The sequence below is a fragment of the Hesperophylax consimilis genome, chromosome 5, assembly GCF_061612785.1.
Source record: "Hesperophylax consimilis isolate HC1 chromosome 5, BYU_Hcon_1.0, whole genome shotgun sequence".
NCBI classification, from domain to species: Eukaryota; Metazoa; Arthropoda; class Insecta; order Trichoptera; family Limnephilidae; genus Hesperophylax; species Hesperophylax consimilis.
In genome coordinates this window covers 29,344,647-29,357,039 of record NC_142840.1, presented here as the reverse complement: position 1 = coordinate 29,357,039, position 12,393 = coordinate 29,344,647, and the positions used below count along the sequence as shown (strand labels likewise).

Below are 12,393 nucleotides of genomic sequence, written 5' to 3'. Positions count from 1 at the left end.
TGTCAAATTTACTTTTTAGTGATATACTAAATGTTTGGTTTAGTTTTACAATTTGAGGTCTCTCTGTTAAGTAGCTTTCTATCCATTTAAGGTCTATGTGGTTGATGCCATTTGCTTTTAATTTGAATACAAGTCTTTTATGGAAAATGCTATCAAATGCTTTTTTTAGGTCAATGAAAATTCCTTTACATTTATTTGATTTGTCCAGGGTACTCTGATATAAGATGAGTTTTTTGCAAGGGCATCTTGAGTACTTTTTCCCTCTGTAAATCCAAATTGATTTTCGTTTATGATTGAGTTTTTTTTTTATGAATGCATTAAGTCTTTTTTTAGCAATTTTTTCAAAGATTTTCGATATATTAGATAATAGTGAATTAGGTCTATAATAAGAAACGTCGTCTGGACTATCGGATTCAAATAATGGAGTAATTATGGCTTTTTTATACATGCTGGGGAAAATTCCTGTCTTGAAGCTGTTATTTATTATATGGGAGATTGGTGTAGAAACGTAATTTTAAATTTTTTTTAGTGTTTTTACGGAAAGACCGTTGAAACCCGGGGCAGAACCACCATTTATGATATAATTTCTACAACTTCAAGCGGATTGGTTAGTTCAAAAAATTCTAGTTTATTTTATGCGTACTGGTTTTTAGTATCATTTTTTTGAATTTTTATTTTTTCAGCTAGATTCTTTCCGACATTCGCGAAGAAATCATTAAATACATTTGTTGCTTCTTTGGTTCCTTAATACAGTTTATTATATTATTGTTTTGTGTTATGATCTTTATTTATTATTTTTAGTTTTCTGCTTATATTTCAAGATTTCATTCATTATAGTTCAAATTTTCTTAATGTCATTTTGAACTTTAGAAACGCAAATACAATAGTTTTAGGTGACATAAATTTAAATATATCGAACGATTATACATATAAGATAATTATTTCATAAAAAAATTCGATAAGTTTACCTATTTTTGAAAACCATGTTGAATTTCGCTACACGCTTCATAAGATGAAAAAAGTGCTGCGGCGTACAGCGGAATTTAAGTATTTCAAAAATATAAGCGTAAAGTACGAAATAATGTATTTTTGGTAAACTTGACTAATTCCGCTGCATGCCTTTTCTCTAAAAAAACAACACTTGATTTTAACTTAAATATCTAATGGAGACAACTATTTAAGTGGGGGTTTAAGTCACATAGGTACAAAACAGGTTTTTAGGGTTTAATTTGACTATTTTAATAATTCAACTTAACTTTGGTTGAGAAAAAATGGAATTTTGTGATAAGATGTTTTGAATCCCTTCGTTTTATGTAATTATCCCGCTGACTATTTTCTCTTCCGATAGGTTTGATTTGAGTCCTTTATTAACTTTTTTTAAAGGTTTTTTCTTTATGATTTCTTTAACTTCCAAGTTAAGGTTAAGTTTTTTAATTTCTTCAGTAAGAGTGCTCGCGTATTCTTTTTTTTTGGGCATGATACGATTATTTTTTCTTTATTTGTTTTCCGTAATCCATTTATTCCTATTTTTAGTTGGTTTAATTTTATGTCTTTCTGGATCTTGTTGCTTATTTCTTTAGCTTTTTTTGTTTTCTTTGTAGATGAGATTATTACTTGGAATTTTTCTTCTCGTGGACTTCTTTCATTGTTCAAATGATCCAAACATTATTATTACTAACGAAGTACATTATAATTATTAGTAAACTTACGACATTCTCAGAAATGTTACATTTAAATAATTGTTAACCTCAACGTTAACATAATAATTTATAAGGTAAATTTGTATTTCAAAACTAATGTTACTTCAGAAGATAATAAAAATGTATAAAGGATATTTAATCGGATTTAAATTGAATGGAATAACATTGCGTCAGAACGAGGAAAATTTCACATTTGATTGGTATTATTTTATAATATGGTATAATTTTCATAATAATTAATAATTATAGCTAATAATTATTACGGTTTATTAATTTATTTATTAGTAATATTGTATGTTTCGTGAACACCTCACTAGGAGAACCTGTGCTGAGGTGTTTACGTGGTTATGTATAGGTGTGACAAGTATTTATGTGTTGTAGAAGAAATTTTTTATTTTTTATAAGTTTTAATTATGATTATTGTTTTTTTTTTTGGTTTTTGTAAATTGAATATTCATAGTAAATATGTAGAAAAAAAATTAAAATATATTAACATATATGTAAGTGCATTGTAAGTGTTCTTGAATTTGACATTTCTTTCAATGACGGCAAATTGAATTTATTTTGTACTTTTGGCATAGGGGTCGGCGGGGGAGGTCACGGGGGAAAAATTTTAATTTTAAATACTTACATCTATTTGAATATCCCATTTGTTTTCTTGAATGAATGCACGAAAGAAGTGGAATCTTGGAAGAAAAAATTTACCCCCTTCCCGACATCCAATCGAGCTGATAGCAGATAGACTCTTTGTCGATGACAATGCATTCTGTCGACTTTTAGGGGCAATCACGCATATACACGCGAACGTATACACATTTCTCTGAAACTGGATGACATTAAAGCAGTTAATATGCGAAATAAATAACGACTCTACCCAATTGGGATTTGGCTCAATTATTAGCGTGGTTGGCTGCATTATCCGGATAGGAAGGTTCAATATTTTAAGGGAGGAAGGTTTAATGTAATCATATTATTAAATATTATACTGAATTTCTTTTGTAAAATTTCTACCAACTATTTAAATATTTTTGTTATCTTATTACCCAAACCATCAAAAACAGATATAATGGCCAATTCATTTTTTTATGTTTTAGCAAAAAAAGCAGTAAGATCGAATGTAGATTACCTAAATTACGTATTTTTTAATTTCATTTAATTAACAACGTAAAACAAATAATATTATATATTATTATAATATTGTATTTCACACAAAATCGTTTAAAATGTACGAAAGAAAACCAAAGCGCACAACCCATGCCGCTAGAAGGCGCTAGTGTAGCATGTTTGTATCAGAATGTATGGGAAATGTCAGAAGTTGGAGATATAATTAATATTATAGGGTATTTGGCAAAACTCACTACGGTCTGGTGAGAAATCGCCTACAATAATTAATAGACCGTTGTGCATAATACATTCTGGTGGTGAATGTCCAAAGTTTTACAAATATTAGTGGTTTATACTTTCTTTTATTGCATAACCCAAAACAGTGAAATCGAAAAAACGTCTGTACATACCTAATTTTATAGATAGATTATTATTCATTATTGTTATCGAATTAATATTATATATTTTTAAATCATTTATCAATGTATTAAATGACACGATTCACTTTTTTAATATATCGGCTTTCTGCTCGACTGCCCGGCCAGAGATTTTATTAGAAGCTTGACCAGAACGTTTCAGTGTTACAGGATACAAACAACCTCCTGGTACAACGATATTAATTTCCGGTGCACTGCTCAATCGATTTATTAAAAACGTTATATCTACTCAATGTTGGTATTTTTCTGCTGTCTGGTGGTAAAGGAAACATTTTTATAGGAGACAGGTACTACTATTATTTTTAACAAATTCCGCAGTAAATAAGGATTTTTAGCCGTCTTGAAGCTACGTTTCGATCTTTTAGCTTCCATCATCGGAGCAGATGGTATTTTTATGCATTTTCCATGTATCTGACATGTTTTGATTTTTGAACAAATTATGATGGTACTAGGTAAGACTTGGCTTTTATATATTTTTACCTTCCTACAGCCAGTTAGTCTTGTAATATTGGAAACAGAAAAAGTTTTTTAAATCGATTAAAAGTACTGTATTAACCAAACTAGTGTTATTCTGTTTAAAAAGTCTTCGTTTTTCCCTCAAATATCTCACCAAATTAAATTAAATGGTAATTTCAAAAGAATCTTGTTGTAAACTGCCAATCAACTTTGTTAAGCATTACCATTTTATGATTAATAGTGAATACAGAGGACACTTACCAGGGTACAGAGGTCACTACAGTAAGCGACATGCTTGATTTGCATCTGGAAGCAGCACTCTCCCTTGCAGCGCACTGTAAGAGTAGAGCACTGCTGACTTTATGGCCTTCCTACCATTACAGACCATTAGAGTCAGTGGGTACAGAGGACCATTACCAGAGTATAGAAGGCACTACAGTAAGCGGCATGCTTGGAATGCAGCCGGCAAAAGCCCCCTCCATTGCAGTGCACTTTAAGAGTAGAGCACTGCTGACTTCGTAGCCTTCCTACAGACCATTAGAGTCAGAGGGTACAAAGGATACTTACCAGAGTATAGAGGGCACTACAGTAAGCGGCATGCTTGGCGTGCAGCCGGCAGCAGCCCCCGGCTTTCAGCGCGCCGTAAGGGTACAATACTGCTGACTTCATGGCCTTCCTATTGCCTTCTGCTACATCCCGCCTGTAAAAACAAATCAAATTATTATTCTGGAAATTGGTTTGAGTATTCTAAAAAAGGCTCGACTCCAGTATACTTCTCTAGAAATGGTAATGCAAATAATATTTCAGTCTAACCGAATTTGATCGCTTTTCAAAATACATAAATTTAATAAAACTTTTTACATCTACAAAATTTCACAATCAAACATTCGTTTTCATCCACTTTTTCCTCTTATTTATTAAAAATTTCGCTTATAAATACAACATATTTGTGCGTGCTGTACGAGAAGTCAATTTTTTTCTGTAGAATAACAAGACAATCGACCCGATGGCGGCCGATATAAAACATGTACCTATTGACCAGTATAGCGAATTCAAAATAGCCTACCTTTATGTTTTAACCTTTCTTTCTTCTACTTACATTTTAAGGGTAATATTATTTTGTAGTTGTGCTTTTATTCATCCACGAGTCATGTAAGACCCATCTTCCGTGGGATTATGGGATTGTATGGGATGACAGCCAAAATAATTTCTGTTGATGACATATTCTTATGTTGGTATTCCCGATACTATACGAGTGGCTAGAAGATATGTTACCATTTAGATGAGAGATTACCATTTACTCTATGCAAATAAGGTAGGTACTATTTCGGCGGAACTTTAATTTTTAAAGATTGGGTTAGGTTAGGTCACTGATTAGGTTAGGTTAGGATATATTAGGTTAGGTTAGTATAGATTAGGTTAATTTAGTATATCTTAGGTTAGGTTAGGTTGGGTTACGTTAGTATATGTTAGGTTGGGTTAGATCAGGTAAGGATAGGATAGGTTAGGTTAAGTTAAGTTAAGTTAGGTTTTAAAATATTAAAAACTTGCATTAAAACCCTAATTTTATTTCCAGTTGTCATCCCATGCAATTGTCATTTTACATACTTCACAATTAGACTGTCAAATTTAAAAACTTCCCAAATTCAGATAGTTACCTTTTATAGTAATTAAGTTAAAACAAAAGTTTTTTTACTAAAAAAATCTTATTAAGCCTTGCCAGCTATCCTAAATTTTTACAATTTTTTTAACATTATTGCTATTCATTTCGACATACTCAGTCTGCTTACTGGCTGCCAATATATTGACTTACAACTTTTTTCCAATTGGAAACTTTTGACAAGGAAAAATGTTATCAGGAACATTGTTACCTAGAACGGTGCGTGAGGTTATGTGAGGATTCTAGATTTGACGTTTCGAGAAAGCAACAATGATTGGAGCTGACGTGACGCGGGTCTCGTGATTTCAGTAACATCGTTACGGACCGTGCGCAACAAGTTTTTAGCGAAGTGAGGATACAACTTGAGTATTGGATACTTGGGTATCCCTGTGGAAGAAAGGCCTTATACGAAAATATTAAAAAGAAAACATTGTTGATCAAGATAGTTTTGTAAATATTTTTATTTGTTATTCTTATTCAGGGCTTGTTTTATTTGTAAACTGAAGAATTATTTTTGTTTGTTAGATAAAACTGAGCTGTGAAACAAGCCTGTCTGTTGTTGTCTGCTCTTTCGGTAAACATTTACTTTGGCTGAGTGTTTTACAAAATTCACATCGAACATCAATTATTGGAACAATTTAAACCAACATCGTTTTGAAATATTTCAAATTAAACAAACAGTTTCATGTACCAACCTACATATCAAAAGTTTAAATTAAACAAACAGTTTCATATACCTACCTACAAATCAAATGTTTAAATTAAACCAACAGTTTCATAAACATACCAACATATCAAATGTATAAATTAGATCGAAAAACAAACATTCCGAGTTTTGTTTACCGGGGAATAAATAAAGCAGATACTCATTTCTCCTGTTTCTTTTTAAGCTAAACGAAAATATTTATGCGAATTATATTTGATCGTAATTGTTTGCAAATATATTAATAACAAACACTTTGCCTTTGAATACCACATTTTTTGTTTGAATTATCTGATGAAGTACGAAAAGCCTTTTTAGCAATTACGAAGTTAATCCTACTTGTAGTATTATTGTTAATGATCCCTAGTCAACAATCATGTCTGCAATGGTCACTGGAAATCTATTCTTAAAATTTTTTAATTTCCAGTAACTTTTTGTGGGATTCATAACAATTTTAAAGAATAAGCTTTCGCTTATCAACAACCCGATTATGAATAATTAGAAATGGAATGTTTGAGAAACGAAAACAAATAGAGTCTTCCTGGGCCACATTTAGAATATAATAGATCTTGAATTTTGACAAGTTCGTTTTTGTTCTCAAGACCACTAAATTCATTTGAATTGAAATGTTTGGTGACCAGATCTGAATAGCCAACTACTTCCCCACCTTCCTCCTCCCCATTTCCTTCCCTTCCCCAGTTCATCTTCAGCCTCACAAGCCTCCCAACATACCCCTATTGGGGATGCCATAGTCTCAATAACTCCAGACGGTTGGGAGCTGTTGTTATGCGGTATTCACTTTTTTATCGTCGTTATGAATTATCGTCATGAATTTTATAATACTATTGTGTTACATTATTATCCTCATCTGTTGTGTGTAATTATCTTTTTTAATCGATGCCTTCTAATCTAATATCCTTTGTATTTGTATGCCTCCATTTTTTAATCGATGCCTTATAATATTTTGTATTTGTATGCATTCGGTTTTTTGATCGATGCCTTCTAATCTAATATCTTGTATATTTGTTTGCCTCCGTTTTTTAATCGATGCCTTCTTATCTAATATCCTTTATATTCGTTTGCCTCCGTTTTTTAATCGATGCCTTCTAGTCTAATATCCTTTATATTTGTTTGCATCCGTTTTTTAATCGATGCCTTCTAATCTAATATTCTTTGTATCTGTATGCTTCCGTTTTTTATTGTGTGATGTGAATTTTATATTATTTTATATAATTCAACCATTTTTTGTTTATCTTTTTTTATGAGCCTTGTGACCTCCAGATTTTGACGTAGGCTTATGTGTGTAAACCATTGCCTTCATACTCTAATTTGTGTTTAGAGAGTTGATTATTACAGTGACATTAAAATTTTACATTATGGTAGGTATTTAAACGACATACCATAATGTAATTTTGTTCGCCTCAAATGCCCACAGAAAAGAGAAGATAATGGTTCACCTTATCCGTAGCAACTATCAATACTTGTTCTGAAATTTCGTACGACATTTAATATTCCTTCAAGTTCAAAATTTTACAAACAGAATCGATTTACGACTACATTAGAAGTGAACCAGGTGTTCGAATTGCTTGGGACTTACTAACTTCACAAAGAAAACTTCAGACTTCGAATAGCTTTGTGGGTCATGTAGTTTCTATATGGTAGTTTCTAGAATGGTAGTTTCTAGGATGGTAGTTTCTAGGATGTAGTTTCTAGGATGTACTTTATAGGTTGCAATTTCTAGAATAACCCATGGCAGAGTTGTATATTGAATCAATTGGTATGTTGTAAGTCTTCATAATTAACAAAGGTTTACTTGGTGAAAAATATCCTAGACAATTTTTAAAAATAAATAAAAGGAAGTACCAACATGAGTTAAGAAAACTGTTTGCTTACAGCGAAACTTAACGTTAAATCGCTATTTTAGATTCACCTTTACTACGAATCCATTTACATTATGAATACTAAATATGCCTTGGATAAATTTAAACTTTTCCTTAACTCTTGAGTTGAATCAAAAAAAAAAAAAGTTTATGAAAAATATAAGAGTACCTAAACCACAAAAAAATATAAGTGTAAACAAATAAAAAAAAACAGTAAACCACTAAAATATACGAGTAAACCACTAAAAATTTAAGAGTATACCACTAAAAATATAGGAGTAAATCACTAAAAATATAAGAGTAAACCACTAAAAATATAAGAGAAAAACACAAAAAATATAGGAGTGAGCCACTAAAATATAAGAGTAAACCACCAAAAATATAAGAGTAAGCCACTAAAAATATAAGACTAAACCACTAAAAATATAAGAGTAAGACACTAAAAATTTAGGAGTACACCACCAAAAATATAAGAGTAAATCACCAAAAATATAAGAGTAAACCACTAACCACTAAAAATATAAGAGTAAACTACTAAAAATATAATAGAAAAGCACTAAAAATATAAGAGTAAACTACTAAAAATATAATAGAAAAGCACTAAAAATATAAGAGTAAACTACTAAAAATGTATTTGGAGATATGTGAACGGATATAAGAAGAAATTTAAAAAAATACAGTGTAATGGCTAAGATAATACGTGATTCTTGATTAACATTTTTCTTTATTATGAAATTAGAAAAAAAAAAAAACTAATTGCGCTTAGTTACGAGTGTCTTTAGACTGCGTGTGCCAATCGATGTTTGTGCATATTACCTATATTCGTGACGACATAAGGCACAAAAATAATAAATACATGGCTTGAAGCTTCCTCTTAAAGTAATTAATTTATTGGCTCCATTTGATTATGATTTGTAATGGATTCGATCTTAGCTGATTATTTTTAATATTATTACGACATGGCAAAAATAATAATCGAAGAACTATGTGGTAATTAGCTATTTAATTACATAAATATATTATAATTTTTCATCATTTCTATACACAATGTTCGATTAGGGAAAAATTACGTGTATATAATTTTGATAAGTCGTGTACCACAAGGAACTAAGAATTGTTATTATGGATTTACATTTTACGCGTAAAAATGTTTAATTTTTTCCGTTGTCGGGTTGATGGCAAGAATCAAAGTTACACGAATCATTTTTAACTCAATAAAACTACAAAAATGATATAATAACTTAATAAAACCATCTAGATAAATAGATACACATTAAAAATTAAAAAAAAATAATTATAAACTTAGAATCAGATTTTAGAACTCTCTATCCCTACAAAAGCATTATAGCAAATAAATTAACACTTTATTACTATTAAAAATTAAATTTCTTACCTTAATTTACACAGGTTGTTCTTCCAATATGATCGTTGTATTAAAATACAAAACAAAAACTGATTTTAACAAATATTTCATTTTTATAACATAAAATCAGATTTTTTTATTTGATAAATTCACTCAGGTTTAATATACAAGTTAAATATTTCAAATCTGTTTGAAAACAGAATGGGTTACGAGACGTAACATTTGGCGTAGATGGTAATAATAATAAGTTTGTGTATACGGGCTCGTTCGCAGGAGCTTTGAGCCAAACTGAGGTACAGTCGGAATTCCTTCACCCAAAAGCTCTCAAATACACATGCGCTGTAGAGCTTTTAACTGTATTGGTTATAAAAGAAAAATCACGACCGTATCACTCTTCAACGGAATATATGAAAATTTGAGCATGTGTTCTATTCGGAAGTTCCCTTACGAAATGTAAATTAACACAAATTAGCTTTTTATCTAAAACTTTGGATTAAAAGTAAAATTTGCATGTTTCATCTTACCAAGTACACGCTCTTTCGAAAAAATGTAAAAATGGAACAGTTAATTCTTAAGAAGTTAAAAAAAAAAATCACGCAGCGATTTTTTTTGGTGAAAAAAATATGCATGGTAAACAATTTCTTTGTTTTTAAATGTCAGGTGTTAAAAAAAATCCGCCAAAACAAGAATATTGGAAGAAGCCTTGGGAGGTCTTTATTCAGTAGTAGATCGAAAATGGCTTTTTGAAAAAATATAATAATGGTAATATTATAAAATATTTGTGCGACAACAGCAAAAGGCGAAGTAGCTTTGGAACATTTTCTGCCAAATTGAGTTTTAAATTACCAAGTTTTCTTTCATTTTCATTTATTATTGTTCATTTTTCAATGATAATTTGTCATAATTATTTAATGTCGCCCTTAACCGACGATGTACATTATATATTATTTTAAAACAACTTAAACAGTTAACTTAATTGGTGTACTCTTAACAAACTTTTTCTTACGTGCCATTCAATAAGATTTTACAAAATAAGTCAACCAATTATTTATCCATATGAACATAACAACTCAACCCTTATCGTTGTCAAAGAAATTAATGACTTGGGCATAATTATCGTCTCTGAATTAAACCTTTTATTCCATATAAACGCAATAATAAATATAAACCATAACTTGAAAATTCATAGCCCGCATCACTTAAATGAGCATTGTAATTGTCCCTCATTAGAAAATGTTGACCATATAACGTATCTAGGTCTAAAAATAGATGGAAATTTAAAATGGACCAATCACATTAGCTATTTACATAATAAAATTAAAAAACTAAGTTATTTTTTCAAAACTATCAGGAATGTGCTCATTAAAAAAGACTTAATCAAAATCTACATGGCTCTCTGCCAATCACTGTTAGAATACGGTATTATCGGATGGGGCAGTGCAAATAAAAACATACTAAATCCACTTATTAAATCTCAAAAAGCCATAATGAAAATTATACTGAAAGTTCCTGTAAGAACTAGCACTAACGAAATCTTCACCAATTTTAACATCATGTCTATTAAACAACTATATTCTAAAACTATACTCATTTACATTCATAAACACAAAACACAAGAAATAACAACAAACACGTACAATATAAACACTAGATCTCATGATCAAAAACTTATCCAACAAATAATTACAAATACAACTTTTGGGCAAAAAAGCTTCTTATATCACAGTATTAAACTCTACAACAAAATACCACTCACACTCAAAAACCTCAACACTTTAACATTTAAATCTGAAATAAAAAGCTGGATACTTAACATAGGAAGATCTGAAATAGAAAATTTACTGAAATCAAACACAGACTAAAACAGAATCAACTGAACTATACCAAAAAACAGTACCTTACTTATTTTAAAATTACTTAAAAAATATATATATATACTACATTATACTTTGTTGTAATATTAATTTCTTATAATTAAATTATAATATGTAAATGACATCTTCAGCACGGGAAATCCCAGTGAGGATATCATTATATCTATGTGTTAATAAGAAAATAAGACAATAAATCATTATTATTATTATTATAATTAATAATAAGGGAATGAAAATGCTTGGCTTCATTCTTGCAAATTCCAGAGGTTTTAGGAATATTTCAAACTTAAAAATTCTGTATACATCTTTAGTTCGAAGCCAAGTCGAATATAATTAGTCAATCTGGTCCCCCATTTTAAAATACATATACAAATTCAATCGTAAAAATTCAACTTAAATTCCTAAGACACATATTTTTTACCCGGTATTCCCATTGAAAGCATGGACTAGAATTACTTGACGAAAGAATTAAACTTATTAAAACTTCCAGATCAAGAATTATATCCGACTTAAGGCGAAGCATAATGCTAAATATATATTTTGATTAATCTCTCTAACGAATTGGTGAACATTATGAATACCAAAAAATATGCTTTAGATAAATTGAAGGTTTTCCTATCGTTTCGTTTGAGTAGAATACAAATAAATAAATAAATTGGGTAAGTTTTTAGATTCTCACGGCCAAAAGCATTTTTGTTGTTTGTTTTTGGGGTGTTATGCCGTGTTGCGCTACACGGCATAACACCCCAAAAACAAACAACAAAAATAAATAAATTACTCAATAAAAAATATAAATGTAAACTAAAAAAAAAAACATCTTTTCAATAGAATATGAACGCGTAAAGGAAACAACTTTTAAAAAATACATTATTATAGCTAAGATTATCTGTGACAGTTGATTAACTTTTTTGCTTTCTTAAAAAATATTAACAAAATAAATAAAAACCAGTTTGGTGCATGAAATCGAACGTTTCTAGACTCCGTTTGTCAAGCGATTTTATTTTCTATTACCTACAATATAAGGTATACCTAGTGTACCTTAATGTTTTAAATGGTAGTGTAGACAGTCCTGATTTACTTAAGCTCTTTGAATTATATATACCTACGAAAGCTACTCGTTCCAAAATCCTATTTAAATGTAACAATACCAGGATTGAGTATTTAAAACATTTGTATGATCGTAAAATCCATTTGTTCGATTAAAACCTTTTAAATG

General features: G+C 29.9%; 1 protein-coding gene across 1 annotated transcript in view; it reads right to left on the bottom strand.

Annotated features, from left to right (window-relative positions):
- Window positions 1–9,577, bottom strand: part of LOC149423746 (uncharacterized) — a 55,790-nt gene extending 46,213 nt beyond the window's left edge. Inside the window, exons 1-2 of the mRNA XM_089632097.1 lie at window positions 9,334–9,577; window positions 4,265–4,397 (exon numbers count right to left, since the gene is read on the bottom strand). Of these exons, the coding sequence (XP_089488223.1) occupies window positions 4,265–4,366 (102 nt within the window). The 5' untranslated portion in view covers window positions 4,367–4,397; window positions 9,334–9,577. The remainder of the gene's footprint in view (window positions 1–4,264; window positions 4,398–9,333) is intronic.
- Between the last annotated feature and the right edge of the window lie 2,816 nt (window positions 9,578–12,393).